Source organism: Nicotiana attenuata, chromosome 6 (assembly GCF_001879085.1).
Source record: "Nicotiana attenuata strain UT chromosome 6, NIATTr2, whole genome shotgun sequence".
Classification (NCBI taxonomy): Eukaryota; Viridiplantae; Streptophyta; class Magnoliopsida; order Solanales; family Solanaceae; genus Nicotiana; species Nicotiana attenuata.
In genome coordinates this window covers 67,219,361-67,237,101 of record NC_031994.1, presented here as the reverse complement: position 1 = coordinate 67,237,101, position 17,741 = coordinate 67,219,361, and the positions used below count along the sequence as shown (strand labels likewise).

Genomic DNA, 17,741 nt, shown 5'->3' with positions numbered 1-17,741 from the left:
AAAGCTTGAACAATCTTTTTTAAAAATTAAATAGTAATTTTGAGAACCTATTGGAGTTGGATGTTGAATCTTAGCCTATTATTTTTGGGCTAATTGGTTGTAAATTGAAATATGGGTTATAAAATTGAAAAGTAGGGATCCCAGTTGTTCTTGTGTGAAAATTTCCCTATCTTTTCATTATTTTATGTTATATTTTAAAACTACATTTAATAATTAAAATTTTTATTAAGTATAAACCTCTCACTATCCCTTAAAATTCTAAGTTACCTATAAGAAAAATGAATGCCTAAACATATTTAAAAGGGAAATTGCCGTAAGAAAATAGAAGGAAAAGAAAACATACTCCTAGTTCTCCCATAAAAGATTTAATTCTAAATATTAAATTTTTTTACTAATTTTAAAAGGGTAGATTTCATAACCAAAATTTTAGTTATGAGTCCTACACACCTTAAATAAGGAAAGATTCAATAAATAGTATTTTATTTGAATTAAAGTTCTACATACCGCTAGTTCTCCCCGACAATATTTATTTTGAAATCCTAAATATTAAACTTTCTACTAATTTTAAAAGGAAGATTTCATAACCAAAATTTTAGTTATGAGTCCTACATAATTCAAATAAGGAAAAAATTAATAAATAGTATTTTATTTGATTTGAAAGTTCTACATATTAGGAAAATATTTAAATTACTATTTTGTTCAATGTGAACTTTACTTTTAATGGTAAAAAAGGCAAAAAATATTTCACTAAGTCATTCGTGTTTTTAATATAGTATAATATAGATATATAAATTATGTAATGGGGGTGTAAGCATATCCTAATTAAGTCAAAAGGCCACAAAAAGAAAATGAGTGACATACATTTTTATAATAGCAGAAGGGTCACTTAAACAGAAGGGGTCGTTAAGGGATCCTCGATCGAAACTAACAACCACAAAAATAATTCATTCCCCTAAAGTAGGCTCCTTATTAGGATAATGAGGTAGACATCTAGAGACGGTACTAGAATTTGAAGTTTATGGATTCGTAATTTGTCATCAAGCTTATAACTTGTCTAAGTTGTCTTAGTTACTGAGTTTGCAATTAAATTTATTTATATTTAATGAATTTTCTAATACAGGTCAATACAAAAGCTATTGGGTTTGTCCAACCCGCAAATGATCGTACACGTCATAATTTTAATTTGCAACTTGCAGTCTGCAGAACATTTTACGTGGAATCTCAAAAGATACATGCATGCTCTTCAATTTTTATCCCATCAAGATGATATAACATTAATGCATGCAACCATACCCATTGACTTTAATTAATTTATATTAAACTATACACTAGTTTTTGTTATTCTTCGAAACTAAACAACGCAGAATTCGAAAATGTTAGGTTCATTGTTTACTCTACTTACAAGAAAATTATATAAAACTAATACTATAACGGGAGAATTAATGGCGGAGTGAGTTTTAAAAGCAAGTGAGCACATGGCATCGATGCAATAGTTGGAAATATAATGAATCGTCTCTTTATGTGGTTAATTAACACGGAGAGTTTTAAGAGCAGGTGATCGAGCACATGCAGAGGCGGATCCACGATTTAAATCCTATGGGTTCAACTTTTGAAGTTTTTAGTGTTAACCCATTATATATTTAAAGTCATGGGTTCGTATGTATTATTTTTACAATTTTTAAATTTTTACATATAAATTTTTACTCCGCGTCAAAAGTTATGGGTTCAATTGAACCCATCAACGATGCACTACATCCGCCCCTGAGCACATGCATGGGGCAGTGGCCGATCGCGGCGTTGGTTAATTACAATTCAAATACAAATTTTACGTGTATATGCATGTTCTTTTTTTTTTTTTTTTTTTTTTGCTTAATTAATATGATTTGGACCGTCCATAAGTTTTAATTTCCAGTGGATGGTTTTAATTTTTTTTCTTTGATAAGAAGTAATTAAGAGGTCTATATATCCATGTGAACCCTTGTTATGGGGTCTTGGCCCTATCACTTTCTTAATTTAGAAAGTCAAATCCTTGTTCTAGTCTTTTATGACAAGTGGTGAATAGGTATTCACTATCATAATTAAAAAAGGGTCAGGAAGTAGGGTACATTTCCTCTTTGGTTTGTTACATATAGAGAATTAATCTAAGAGGAAAAAAGAAAAAGAAAAAAATTGAATAATTTTTGTTCAAAGTAGCTAAACCTGCTGATTTCTCTGTAGTAATACAATTTAAATATTTCTATATGATTAAGTGACACACTATAACTCTCATCATATGATTTCAGTTACTCTAAAACCTAATAAGTTAAAAAGACTAACATTGTGTTCGATATGATGCAAATATAAATATTTTCATATAAAACCTAATAAGTTAAAAAGACTAACATTGTGTTCGATATGATGCAAATATAAATATTTTCATATAAAACCTTGGAGAAACTTTATAAGTATTAAACAAGTAAATTCTTAAGAAATTTTTTAATTTGAATCTGTGGATATTAATTTGTGCGTCAGATTCACAAATAACTGAATCCTAATCCTATTTGTTTCGATGAATTAAACCCCGACGAATAGATTCCAAATCATTTTTTATAAAAAAAGATTACATATCATTAATGCAGTCAAACTTAATTAGTTTTCTTTGATTCTTACATGAGAGAGAACCGAACCTTTTATTCTAAAACTTACCACAAAAAATGAAAAAAACACAAAAGGGAAAAAGTGCATAACTAACAAGATAACTATAATAACGGTAACCACATATTATATCAAAATGCTTAATTATTTTGGAACATGAAGAAAAGTTTGACCAAGATTTACAAAGGAATTAAAAAATGAAACAACACATGAGACCACATGGAAATGGCATTTAGACTTCACAGCGACTATTAGCAAGAAAATAAGTCAACCTAATTATGGTTTCTGATATACCAAACTATAAATCTAATTATTAACATGTGTTATAGTTGAGATAATCATATGAATCATTTTGTTTAATTACTATTTCTACTTGTAATTCAAACTTCTAAATGTTCTCTTGACCAAACCCACTTCATTTCTTTAATTCTCTACAAAGACTCATCATGTAATAATAAAAAATAATAACTGTATAGGGCATTATTATTATTGTTATTATTATTCGTCTAGTTGATTTAGTTCCCAAAAAAAAAAACTATTTAAATTGTTTACCTGATTTGACCAAGAAGTGCTTTTGGACGGTTGTGCTGGATCAGATACTGACAAAAAAAATTCCAATTTTACTACAATGCCTATATAATATGTGACTGGACTTAAGACAATAAGGAAATAAAAGAACTGGAAAAAAAAACATGTCATTTTTAGTTTCAAATAATACTAACTCAAAAAAAAAAAAAAAAAAAAAAGGGATAGAAGAATTAAGGAAACGCGGTTCGGCTCCAAACTTGGTTGGTAATGCATAGATAAGAATTAAGAGTAGATCCAAAGTACTCTAATTTAAAGAATTATTTCTGATTATCAGCTAAATCCTTTCACAAGAATAAGATCAAATAAAAAATAAAGTTTTATTTCCTTGACATGTCAATTACATTTGAAATCAATTGGCAAAGTTTGCCAACTACAAATAAACAATGACTAGGTAGAAATAATATCGACTACCTAAACTAACTAACATCAAAATTAAAGTCGCATTTATAGTACTAACAAATCTCCAGGTCCTGAAATAGAAAAAAACATATCCCAAGTCTTCATTCGAAATATATACACTTTTTGCGGAATAGAATTTTATGAAAATGTAAATTTTACATAGATGGGAAATAAAATTAGCATTGGTGAATGCGAAAGAAAACACATATCAATTTCGAAACAGAAAATTTAAAAAATAAGTACTTCTCAAAATAAGCCAAACAAGATATCTATATGTCTCATAATTAGGGGTGTTCAAACCGAACCGGAAAACCGCACCAAACCGAAAAACCAAACCAAACCGATTAAAAAACCCGACTAGGTTTGGTTTGACTTGGTTTGGTATTGAGTAAAAAAACCCGAACCAAACCGACATATAAATATATAAATTTTATTTATATTTTTAAGACTTTGTAGTGATTTTTCTTTAGAAAATGTAGAAATATTTGGGATCCTCTCATGTATTAACCTTGAAAGCGTAAATTAACAAAAAATTATTGTTAGACGACTAAGAAAATAACTATCATGTGTTACTAAAAAATTTCTCCCATTAGAATATTTTAATAGATCATATGTTTGTCAATTTTTTCCATATTTACTAAACANTCTCCCCTGAGTCACCTGGTTGCAATGTAAGAAAATTGAAGATTCAACATTCCACCATTGAAGGCCATTCAAAGCTTGGCTTTCAAAATAAGATTTTTTGAGTTTGTTAGTGTTTGGATTGGGTGTTGTTCCAATTGATTGAAAATATCAAAAGGAGTTCAAAAATTAAATTTGAAGTGATTTGGAGTAGATTTGAGCAAGATTTGAGTTAAAATTTCAGAAAAAACGCAAGGAAGAAGACGAAGTCAGTTTTTTGTATAATTATGTATAATCTTGTATAATAGTGTATACGAGTGTATAAACACATCTTATACACCATTATACACTTTTATACACATTTATACAAGTGTCTGTAGACGAATTTCTTCCACGATTTTCAGCTGCAATTCTTGTTCAAAATCAGTCCAAATCTCCATTAAATGACTTCAAATTTTATATACAACCTCCTTATACTATTTCTAACAATTCTAGATAATACCCACTCCAAATTTCTCACAAAATCAAATTCAGAATCTAAACCCACATATTTGAGCTTGTTAAAAATCTAATTTTCACCATCCAAATGGATTTTGTTTGTTGAACTAATATTTGGGTTACAGTTACTGATTCGAAAATTAACTTAAAAGCTTGAACAATCTTTTTTAAAAATTAAATAGTAATTTTGAGAACCTATTGGAGTTGGATGTTGAATCTTAGCCTATTATTTTTGGGCTAGTTGGTTGTAAATTGAAATATGGGCTATAAAATTGAAAAGTAGGGATCCCAGTTATTCTTATGTGAAAATTTCCCTAATAGTATCTCCCCTTATGGATGTGGTAAATATTGTCTACCTTTATGAATAGTACTTCATTCTGACTTAAAAACTGGGGACATAATTCTGCTATTTCCGTATTTCGCAGAACCACAGAATTCGAGGCTTGCTTGAGAAATGCTCTTTAGATCATGAAGCAAGGATGGAGAATTTACAGAATGAGATGAGAGCAAGAGCTTTATCTGATGCAAAATGGAGGCAAATTCAGCAAGATCTGAACCATTCTGTAAGTATGATTGCCTGTTATCAGAAAGCTGTTGATAATTAGTTCAACTTCAAATTAATGATTCTCATTACATGTTACAAAATGATGATCAGTTAGACATTGACTACTCTGTATCTCCTGGTGATTTGCAACCATTAGAGATGATCGGCGAACAAGGTGATGCTCTTAGAGGAAGATATATACGTAGGTTGACTGCTGTTATTATTCAGCATGTACCTGCCTTCTGGAAAGTTTCTGTTTCAGTTTTCAGTGGGAAATTTGCAAAGGTAACGAGACTCCCTACCCCCTGTAGTCTATTCATCAGGTTGGTGCAAATATTCTAAGGATAAGATTAAGATATCCTCTGTCATCTACCAAGTCAGTGAGGACCAGATAGCTTCGTGGAGTAAATTTGATGCACTGATGCACTTTTAGAACAAAGTTGTTAAATTAGTACTCGCCATATATAGTTGATCTCACTTTTCATTTTCCCCTTAAATTTGTTTTCTCAAAATCCATTAGTAGCGTCAATTTTGGATCACATTACTCTGACTAGCTTGTCTACACATTACTCTGACTAGTTTGCTAAATTGGACATATTTCTCATTCTTTCATCTTGTCCAATTTAAATCAGATTGGTTGATTTGCAAGTTTCTAGGAGAACTCTAATTCTCGAGAGTATGCACAATCTTTGAAGATTGAAAAGTCTAAATGGTTTTATAATGTAAATTTTCTAAGCTTAGATGTGGGCATTTAAGATAGACACTGTGGTTATTTTCTTTTACTTGGAGGTTTGGATGTCACATGCTGGGTTGCTTTGTACTATGACGCGACCATCTATGATTAGATAGCTGAAATCTGATGCTCCACTGCCACACTGAATTTTGGCTGTGTCCAGCTGTGACAGCCATCTAACTGTTCCTTTTGATTATAATTTCTCTGTCATTGTTTTTGTAGCGTTTGGTAACTTCAAGTAGTATATTTCTTGGAATAGGTCAAGATGATTACCATTTGTTTCTAGTACTAGAGAAATTTGTTGCTTCTCCAATTTTTTGGGGATGTGCATCAATGTTGCAGTCTTTCCTATTAATATTTATTATTTGCTTCCATTTGCTAGCTTTTAGATTTTAATGGTTCTTTTTCCTGTAAATAGACTTCCCAAGTGTCTTCTGATTCAAATGTCAATGTCTCTGCAAAGAGAACTGAAGAAAAAGTAGGAGACGGAAAGTACTCAAGTCATTCTCTTGATGAAGTTGCTGGAATGTTGCAGAGTACTTTATCAGCTTATGAATCCGAGGTAAATGCTTCCTCTTGATGGCAGGAGAGTAAGTTGCCATGGGTTATGCTTACTTTTAGACGCAGGTGCACCTAGTTGTTTCCCTTTTCTGGCTGTTGATAGAGGAAGTTGTTTTTGACACTACCACTTTGGTTTATTATTCTTCAATTTTGAGGCCATCTAGTGTTGGTCTTTATCTTCTATCTTTTGTATTACTCTCTGGTGAGACGACAGCACAATTTTTGCCACAGAACAAATTTAACCACTGCCTAATTCAGAACAGATTCCTGATATCAACAACAACAACAACAATAACCCAGTAAAATTCCACAGGTGAGGGGTTTGGGGAGGGTAGTGTGTACGCATACCTTGCCCCTACCCGATAGAGTAGAGAGGCTCTTTCTGATAGATCCTCGGCTCAAGAAAACGAACAAGACAAAAAGAGACAATATATCAGTACCATCAACAGAAACCATAGAAATAATAACAACATCATAAGAGCAAGAAAATGGATGAAACACAATAATCATAACCAATAAATAAGGCCCGGTGCTATGAAAAACGGACGAATAGAGTGAACACAATATTAACCCCTAGCAGTCTAAGACAAACCCTATCAGACTAGCTACACCCGGTACGAAGAAGAAAAATGCTCAACTACCTCCTAACCTACAACCCTATTGCTCGACCTCCACACCTTCCTATCAAGGGCCATGTCCTCGAAAATCTGAAGCCGCGCCATGTCCTGCCTGATCACCTCTCCCCAATATTTCTTAGGCTGCCCTCTACCTCTTCTAGGGGTGTGCATTCGAATCTGTTTATCGATAAATCGAATCGATTATTTGTTATCGAAATCGAAATCGAAAAAATCGAAACCTTATTGAAACGATAACGATAAGCATATGTACAAATCGATAATCGATAAGTAATTATCGATAAGGGTCAAAATCGAATCGATAAATCAAATGCACACCCCTAGACTGTAGACACTTGTTAAATGAGTAATTACCTATTTGTGTAGATTAATATAACATACAGAATGTATATATATTCCGCTACTATTTTGGAAGCGGCTATACAATATTATTTTCCCTAATCTATACCCTTTCCTTTACCCTAAGTCCCTTACCCTATTATTTCCTCTACCACATTTAAGGAATGATCATATTTAAAGATCAAGGGAATGAAGTTCAAATTAATGGAAAACAGAATTAGCTGTGATAATGTGTTTTGTTTTGTTTTATTTTTTTTATACCGTTGGAGTGTTGGTGGCATACATTTGATCCCTTACTTTAGTTCTGTTGCATGTGCTTGTTGACACAATTTTTATATTATAAATGGTGTTCGTCTTATTTTAGCTTCTTTTTGTCCATATTAGTTAGGCGCGTTTATAGCGATATACTTTCCGTGGAATCCCGCAAATTTTCTTATTGGTGTAATCGATAACCGAATCGATAAGCCCCCAAAATCGATAAATCGAAATCGAAAAAATCGAAACCTTATTGAAACGATAACGATAAGCATATGTACAAATCGATAATCGATAAGTAATTATCGATAAGGGTCAAAATCGAATCGATAAATCGAATGCACACCCCTAACCTCTTCTCGTACTCACCAAAGCCAACCGCTCACACCTTTTTACCGGGTCATCAGGGCTTCTCCTCCGCACATGCCCGAACCATCCGAGCCTCGCTTCCCGCATCTTGTCATCTATAGGAGCCACGCCCACCTTCTCCCGGATATCTTCATTCCTAATCTTATCCATCCTAGTGTGCCCGCATATCTACCTCAACATTCTCATTTCTGCACTCTCATGTTCTGTATATTAGTATATGTGAGTTCTTAACCGGCCAACACTCTACCCCATACAACATGACTGGTCTAACCACCGCTCTATAAAGCTTACCTTTGAGTATCGATGGCACTTTCTTGTCACACAGGACTCCAGGTGCTAACCTCCATTTCATCTATCCCACTCCTATACGGTGTGTGACGTCCTCGTCGATCTCCCCGGTCCTCCTGGATAACCGAACCAAGGTACTTGAAACTGCCTCTCTTGGGGATGACCTGTGATCCAAGCCTCACGTCCATGCCCGCTTCTCTCGACTCGGCACTGAACTTGTACTCCAGGTATTCTGTCTTAGTCCTGCTCAACTTGAAATCCGGGCCTGTCTCTAAACCTCCAGCCTCTTGTTAACACCGCCTCACGTCTCATCAATTAAAACTATGTCATCAGTGAATAACATACACCATGGCACCTCCCCCTGAATATGTCGTGTCAGTACGTCCATCACCAGGGCAAATAAGAACGGGCTGAGCGCAGATCCTAGATGTAACCCCATAACAACTGGAAAATGCTCTGAGTCGCGTCCTAGTGTCCTAAACAGAGTCTTAGCTCCGTCATACATGTCCTTGATTGCTCTAATGTAAGCTAGTGGCACACCTTTTGCCTCCAGGCATCTCCAGAGAACCTCCCTAGGAACCTTGTCATACGCTTTTTCCAAGTCAATAAACACCATGTGCAGATCCTTCTTCCTATCCCTGTATTGTTCCACCAACCTCCTAATAAGGTGGATAGCTTCCGTGGTAGAACGACCCGACATGAACCCGAATTGGTTGTCGGATATAGACACCGTCCTCCTCACCCTCACTTCCACCACCCTATCCCAAACTTTCATGGTATGACTTAGTAATGAAAATAACATTAAACAGCCCAGTCAGCCACTCCAAGCCTGCTCTACCCACACACCTCCAAAATTCTACCGGAATTTCGTCTGGCCCGGTTGCTCTGCCCCAACTCATCTTACGCATAGCCCTCACGACCTCCTCAACTTTAATGCGCCTACAATACCTAAATCCTCGGTGCCTCTCCGAGTGCCCCAACTCACCTAGCACAATATCCCGGTCCCCCCTCTTCATTCAGAAGTCTATGAAAGTAAGTCTGCTATCTTCGCTTAATCTGAGCCTCCCCCATCAATACTCTACCGTCCTCGTCTTTGATGCACCTCACTTGATCCAGATTCCTGATATTATAATCCAGATTAAAAGGGACTAGCTCAGACCTCATTGAAAGATAAAGACAAACAGGTAGTTAGGAATGGCTTTCCCGCAAAATATGAAACGTCAAGATGATTTCAGGAGAAAAAAGATCCGCTGGTCTATGGCATAAGTTTATAGACAACTTTAGCTCTTTTACTTTTTTTTAACAGAATGTAGCATGTCTTATGTGAATCTCTATATCCATCCCTCACTATTTGGGCCCCTCTGTACTTGATGTGATCATTTCTAATCTTCTCCAATCTTGTATGATTTTATTCTTATCTAAAAGAACTGCATTTTCACAGCACTCATCTAGTGGACAGTTTGGTCTTAGAGGCCGGACATTCACTTCAGTGTATATTGCTGGTCTTTTGCTTTACTCTTTTTAGGCATCTTCATATTGCATAGAATTCGACACTCCATTTCAACTGTTCTATCTTAGAGCTTGTTTGGCCGAGAAAGTATTTTTTTTTTGTCAAAAAAGTACTTTTTGGAAAATTTAAGGTGTTTGGCCAAAATGAAAAAGTACTTTTGAGCAGCAATAGAAGCAATTTTTCTACTTTTGGGCAGAAGCTACATATTCTAGCTTCTTCCAAGAAGCAGAAGCAGAAAATTTATTTGTTCAAGACAAAATAACCTTACAATAAATTTATATTTTCTAAATTATCTCTCATTAATTTAGCATTTTTCTTTTCCTTTTCCTTTTTATTTTTATTTCTACTGTACATTTCTTCTCTTTTTTATTTTAATCAAATTTTTATTCTCTTTCTCTTATTTCTAAAAGTAGATTTTAAATTTGTATTGAATGATGTATTTTGGCATATTTAAATTATCATTTAAACAATAAGTAATACCAAGCACTCAATGTTATTGATTTGGAATAACTACGTTTTATATTGATTAGAATTTTTAATTTATATTTTTACTTTACGTTTTATATTTTAATCGAATTCTTTTCTAGTAAATATTAAATTATTTTTCTATTCTAAATAATACTAATCGTAAATTGAACCTTCAAATTTTAATGTCCTTTTTCGTAATTTGACACTTAAAAGTGCTTTTTAAAAGATTGGCCAAACACAATGAGCTTGCAAAAAACACTACTCAAATGAATTGGCCAAACACATACTGCTATTTTGCAAAAGTACTTTTTCAAAAAGCACTTTTCAAAATAAGCAGTTTTCGGCAGCTTGGCCAAACGGGCTCTTAGTTCTATATGTTACATCCTCATCTATCATTTCCATTCTCCTTGAAGATTGATTCTAGATCTGAATTGTTTCTGTTTAGGCTCCAATAATTCCATCCAATCTCACTTCATCTTCGTTCTTGTGCAGGTTGAACTTGCAATGCATAGATTATGTCTTTGCTTTCTAAACCCTTCTATACTGCTTTTTTTGACTTCCCTACTGGTTTCGTCAATTAAAATAATATCATTTACAAATAGTATGCACCATAAAACGTCATCTCAAATACTATTAATTAGCTCATCTAGGATAAACAAGCAAATTCTTAAGGCAATTCCTTGGTTTACTCCCACGGTCTCTGTATCTCCTCTCTCATTGTTCTTATATTTGTGACCTTTAATTAATATTTATCTTTGATGGAATTTATATTTGATGTGGACTCTTTTTCATGCTAAGCACCTATTCTTATCTCATTGTTCTCAAATTTGTGACCTTTCATTCATAGTTATCTGTGATGATATTTATATATTTGATATGGTTTCTTCTCATGCCAAGCACCTATCAAAGAACTTTCGTGGTGCTCTATTGCATGCTTTCTCTTGATCAATAAATATCATGTGAAGATCCTTCTTGCTCTTGTTATATGTTCTTCGTAGCAAAAATATAACCTCAGCTGTAGTTTTACTAGGCATAAGCCACATTTGTCTCTATCACCCTTGTCTATGCCCTTTAGTTCTTTCCCACATTTCAACCTATGGTTCATAACTTTAACCACAATAGTATGTTGCAATCTTGAATTTCTCCTTTGTTTTTATCTAATAAAATCAAGATGCTCTTTCTTCACTCGTTTGACATTTTTTCACTCCATAATATGACTTGGTTAGGCACACTACTGTGCTCTTCGCCTCTTCCTAGCCATTTCCATACTTCTACAGGGGTACCATCTAGACCATAGAATCTTTTAACCATCATATTCGTTCTTTTAAAGAGGCATAATCATATGAATCTAGCTAGGCTTCCGTCTGTTCTGGTCGTATAATAATCATCTGAATGTAGCTAAGGCTTCCGTCATGTCAAAACTTGTTAGGACATAGACACTCTTGGTTTAACTTTTACCTCTCTTCTACCTCTCTGAGGCTAGCTTATATATCTTATGTTTTCAATTTTTGTCAAATGAGTAGCAAGCTGAAACTAGTCTTTTGTTGCACCAACCTTAACTTTTTTTTACACCAACCTTAACCATCTCTTGTAATTTCCATTCCACCTTGTATAGTTCTTTTTGTCCACCAGTTTTTAGTCTGTTTTAGCTGTCACTCGCTTTGAAATAGATTTGGTGCTTTTTCTAGGAGATTGGATATAAGTTTTTGTGATTTAATGTGTATTCATGCTTCTTCCTAATACAATGTTGAAATTAATCTCACAGGTTCAAAACACATTTCGAGATCTTGAAGAATCAAATATTCTTCGCCCATACATGAGCGATGCCATAAAAGAGATATCTAAAGCATGCCAAGCCTTTGAAGCCAAAGAATCAGCGCCTTCAGTTGCTGGTACGTAATTTTCCAGGTTGATGTACGCTGTTATTTGTGAAATGTTCCTGAGTTATTTCTCCTGTGATTAACAGTTACAGCATTGCGCAACCTTCAGTCTGAGGTCACAAAAGTTTACATATTGAGGCTCTGTTCTTGGATGCGGACTACAACTGAGAAGATATCAACAGATGAATCCTGGGTCCCAGTATCTATTTTAGAAAGGAACAGATCTCCATATACAATTTCTTCCTTGCCTCTGGCTTTCCGTTCAATTATCACATTTTCGATGGATCAGATCAATCTGTAAGTTAAAGATGTCACAAACTACACACCACAGTAAGCTGAAGGGTCTTCCCTAGCTGGCTTCTTTTCAATATGCAAAATGCTTGTTCAATTGCCTTTGATGTTTGTCAGGAAGTAATTTAATTTAGCGTAAATTATTTAATAATTGGTATATGTGCATCCAAATGTATGTGTTTGCGAAGCTATCAAGAGTGATTCAAGTATGCATGGGCTCGCTCATCAGTACAAACAGAAAAATATACGTTAAAAGTAGATTCTTGTGTTTCCTCAGTGCTGTTGACACACACTCGCGTCCAGGTTCCTGCTAAATAGGGGGAATTTATTTGATTTGAATTATACCGTGGTTTAGTGATACTTACTATAACGAGTTGTGCTTATTGATACCATTAACTATTAAGACAACTCCTCCTTGAAGGTTTATAAGTCACAAACAATTGATTGAGTGCATACATGATTTCTTGTAAGCAAAGATGTAGCGTCTTGTCTTCTTAAGTTGTTTGGGCAGTGTAATATAGGCCTTTGGGAAACAGGCTTGAAATTTTTACTTGGAATGAAATTTGAAAAATATTGGAACTTTTGGTCGGTTGTTACGCTCTCATTTCTGCAATCTTGTTCTGTCCAGAATGATTCAGTCTTTGAGGAATGAGGCTATGAAGTCAGAGGACATATTCATGCAGCTTCAAGAAATTCAGGAATCTGTTAGACTTGCCTTTTTGAACTGTTTGCTTAATTTTGCCGGTGTGTAAAGCAGTTGATACCTTTTTCTTTTCTTTTTTAGTTGATACCGCAGCATTTCAGTAGCTGATAGTCATTGGATGATTGGAATATGATACAAATTTTTGCATTCTGATTAGGCCAACTGGGGCACACTGGCAATCAGCTTCTGGAAGAATATAATAGAGAAAGTTTACATTTTCAAAACGGACATGCTGAACCAGAAGAAAAATCATCGGATCCTCTTCCTGGAAGTATTGTAGATCCACATCGACAGTTGCTGATGGTTGTAAGTAATATTGGGTATCTCAAAGATGAACTTGCTCTTGAATTGTACAGCAAGTACAGACGAACTTGGCAGCAGCCTAGGTACAAAAATGGCTCTCTAGTACTTTATAGCTTGTAAATCAAGTTAAAATAGTACAAGTAGCTCTCTAGTACTGTATGGCTTGTCTATTTTGTTTGATTTTGTTCCGTCGAATATAATGTCAGAAGCATTGGAAACAATACACTCAATAGGAGTTGACAGGACTAAGGGTACTTCAGTATATCAGTGTGTTGCAGAACTACATCCCAAGTTGGTTGCATAAAGAGTGGCAATTCAATGGGCAACAGGATGTTTTATGTTTTCCCAACAACTGCAATTGCATACTTTCTATAAGATAACCATGGGAACTAAATTGACTAGTTAAGGGCCTGTCTCTCTTAACTTTTTAAATGGAAAAGTTTTTGCCCAGGAATTTGAAAGCTGTCTTTGAACAAAGAAGGATTTATGTGCTATTAGGACTTAAAATCTTCTCTTGAGTAGTTCTTTTCAGCAGTCATCTTGTATTTAGAGACTTTCACAAGATAATATTTTGTCGAGCTACCTAACATTTAAATTATCATCATACTATCTAGTGTTGTTAAAGGCCCACCTGAAATCGCTTCAGTCGTGAGGGTTAGTGCAATGCAGGGCACTTCATCTTGCTTAATATATGCTTTAGTACAGGCGCCACACGTACCTTAACCTTCGTGTGCATTTTCTTGAATATAAAAACAGTAAACAATAAAATGGAAAAGACAAAGTAATGTACTGATTGTTAAGGATGCATCGTGGGTGATTATTTTAGTGGTTAGGAATAGGAAATTAGATAATTAGTAAACAAAAGTAGTCTCTAATCTGAATTAGAAAATCTTTATTAGAAATTTAAAATTTCTTTGATTAACATGGTTTTCTTCATATGTTCCAATTTATTAAGGTTCTTTAATCATTTTATAGAATTGTTTGTATTCTTAGTTATTTTTTCTTGCATTACATATTTATATTTTTTGTTTTGCTGTCCATTATGTTTTTTGTTTACTTTAGCTCTCGCTTTGTACTTAAAGCCTTAGCAGACACTTGGCGTTTTTCTATGTTTTTTTCCCTTTGCTGAAGCTGATACTGAAGGGCTATGCTACCTTTAGGGGTAAGGATGAAGAGGATGGTGATATGCAAGATCTGATTACGTCTTTCTCTGGGCTCGAAGAGAATGTGCTTGAGCAGTATACTTTGGCGAAGGTATGAGTGATTCATATCTTCAGCAGGCCAAAAGCTGTTATATACGTACTAAGTTCCATACATATGTGTGTAATGTTTGCACTATTTCATCTATAATAGACATCCTTCTGTTTTGTTTCACTTTTTTCTTAAACGGCGTGTGTGACAGCCTACATTAGCTCCCAGTATACTTTGTGCTTGATATTGGTTGAGTACATTTTTCTAAAAGAACAGGCGATCGCCTCTTAAACTTTGTCTTATACCTGAATGGAGGATCACTATTTATACTATTTTTGGAATATTGTCAGACAAATTTGATTAGAACAGCTGGTGTAAACTATTTGTTGGAGGGTGGTATACAATGGGGTGCTGCACCAACAGTTAAGGTGATAACTCTTTCTCATTCTAGCCTTCTATAACAGAAAACGTTTTCCACCTGGAATAATAGCACAATTGTCTGTGTTGCAGGGAGTGCGAGATGCTGCTGTGGAATTGCTACACACTTTAGTTGCTGTACATGCAGAGGTTAGTTCTCCTACGCTTTTCTGGGGATATTGTTGCCCGCTCATTTATTTTTGGTGGATGGAGGATTCAATTGATTTATCTGGTGCAGAGATAAAAGTTTAAACCTCACATCTCTATCTGTACATGGTGGCTTTCTTAGCAAAACTGCTCTTCGGCATTGCTCAGTCTAACTTCCTAACTTTGGATTTTCTCTTACAGGTCTTTGCCGGTTGTAAGCCTCTATTGGATAAGACACTTGGTATTCTTGTTGAAGGCCTAATAGACACTTTCCTAAGCCTTTTCCATGAAAACCAAGAAAAAGATTTTACGGTTTTAGACGTGAATGGCTTTTGTCAGCTTATGCTTGAGGTCAGTTAAACTGCTAGTGCTTCAAGGAATCACCTTTCTGCTGTTAGACAGCTTCTCTTTGGATGGTGTAAATACAAGTTGGTTCTTTACTTTTGGTTCTTTGACTGCTTTTATATTGCTTAAGGGTTTTTGCCCTTTGCGGCAATTGGAAGCAGAAAAATACTTAAAAACAAAAATGCAGAGGCTTTTGTTTCTCTAGATATATTTATGGACTACCAAAAGTTGATAGAATAAAACGCGGAACTGAAATGGAGAGGTTATGCTCTCCCATGACTAAGTGGCTGGCGTTGACTCTGATAGTCTTTATGGCTTAATCTTGCAGCTTGATTATTTCGAGACCATATTGAACCCTTATTTTACACATGAAGCAAGGGAGTCTCTGAAAACTTTACAAGGGGTCCTCTTAGAGAAAGCGAGTGAGAGTGTGACAGAGACTATTGAGACTCCAAGTCATAGCCGTCGGCCAACACGTGGAAGTGATGATGTACTTCAGGATGAAAGGCAGCAAGGGACGTCTGTATCACCTGATGACCTGATTGTATGAAATACTTCCTCTTTATCGACTTTTTTTTTCAGATTCTGGGACATGTCTTTTCTCCATGCAATCTGCTTAGACATAATTAGACATGCTATCACATGGTTCAGTCCAGCCAGCAAATTTGCTGTTGGCATGATATTTGCCTTGCACCAAAAGTTAACTAGTATAGACATCATCATTAAAGTGTTTAGCCACCCTTCCTTGCATACCTTTGAATTGTTGGAAATTTCACAGGCTCTTGCGCAGCAGTATAGTTCTGAGCTACTTCAATCTGAACTTGAGAGGACCCGAATCAATACGGCATGCTTTGTGGAGTCAATTCCTCTAGACTCTGTCCCAGAATCAGCAAAAGCAGCTTATGCTTCTTTTAGAGGATCAATGGATTCTCCTGGTAGAGATTTTAGAGGATCTCAAAATATTGGACCAGCAAGCTTCTCAAAGCATAGACATCGATAAATTATAGGTCTATTTTCTAGTCTCAAGGTATTTCCTCCATAATGCTTGTGCAGTTGTAGTAAAGTAAATTTACACTCTTTTCTTGGATGAGAGACATTTGGCTGATAATTTAACTATAGTCACAAGCCTCATTTTAATTTCAGTTTTGCTGATAATGAAACCTTAATCACAAACTCATTATAACTTATTCCTGTTTCTAGGACGAGTTGAGTTTAACAGTACCAAGGATGTACGATGATTGGCTGTTGGACGACAGTCTTATGTCCTGTGTTTAGTGATTTCAAGTTTTCCAGTTACCATCCCATATCTCGAGCTGCACAGTGGGGAAGCCTCTTCATTCGAGTTGTGAGACACATAAGACCATAGGTGATTTGACAAATTAATGTCAAGGTGTATCGCACAAGTTTTCGTTCTATCCAAATTAGCAAGGGCCATAGTATTGTATGGCTTCCAATTTTGTTTACTTTTAGAAGTCAGCTTCAGCTGCTTTGATCTAAGATAATCTTTTGGAGAAGGAATTGGTCTTCACTAGATCAGTATAATAATGATGGGAAAGCAAGGTATTTCTCTTTGGGAAATATGGTGTTTTAAAAAGCCCCTTCAGTTTCTGTATTTTCTTGCCAGAAAATTTTGGTGAAAAGTGGGGAGTTACTTGCAGTTTCTCTTGTTTCATTATCCAGTTCATGCAATGATGCATCCTTTTTAAAGCTAGTGATGGTATTGAAGGTTCTATCTTACGTGCAATATGTTAGCAAACAGTAGGTTTGGATTTGCGCAATTTTTGAGTTTCATTTTTTCACTATCACTATGTTGAGCATTTAGAATAAAAGAAATGTACTCAGTAGAAGTGTGTCAAAGTTTTATGAAGCTACTTTTGTGCCATTAATTTAAGAGTTAAACCCCCCCGAACTATATCCCCCTTCATAATAAAATCCCCTAGTCTCATTCTTACTAGTGCGTATGATACACGCTCTAAATAATTTTTAAAACCTGCCATGTGGCAGTCCACGTGGATATTTAAT

At 34.9% G+C, this 17,741-nt stretch overlaps 1 protein-coding gene across 1 annotated transcript; it reads left to right on the top strand.

Annotated features, from left to right (window-relative positions):
• Positions 5,151-17,426, top strand: LOC109227924 (exocyst complex component SEC5A-like; the record flags this gene model as incomplete). The annotated part of the gene is made up of 14 exons (XM_019393114.1): positions 5,151-5,303; positions 5,396-5,569; positions 6,436-6,579; positions 12,208-12,334; positions 12,409-12,619; positions 13,242-13,357; positions 13,474-13,702; positions 14,780-14,873; positions 15,161-15,238; positions 15,321-15,377; positions 15,576-15,725; positions 16,048-16,263; positions 16,498-16,746; positions 16,920-17,426. Coding segments are annotated over 13 exons (1,971 nt in total), but the record flags the coding sequence as incomplete, so codon positions are not given.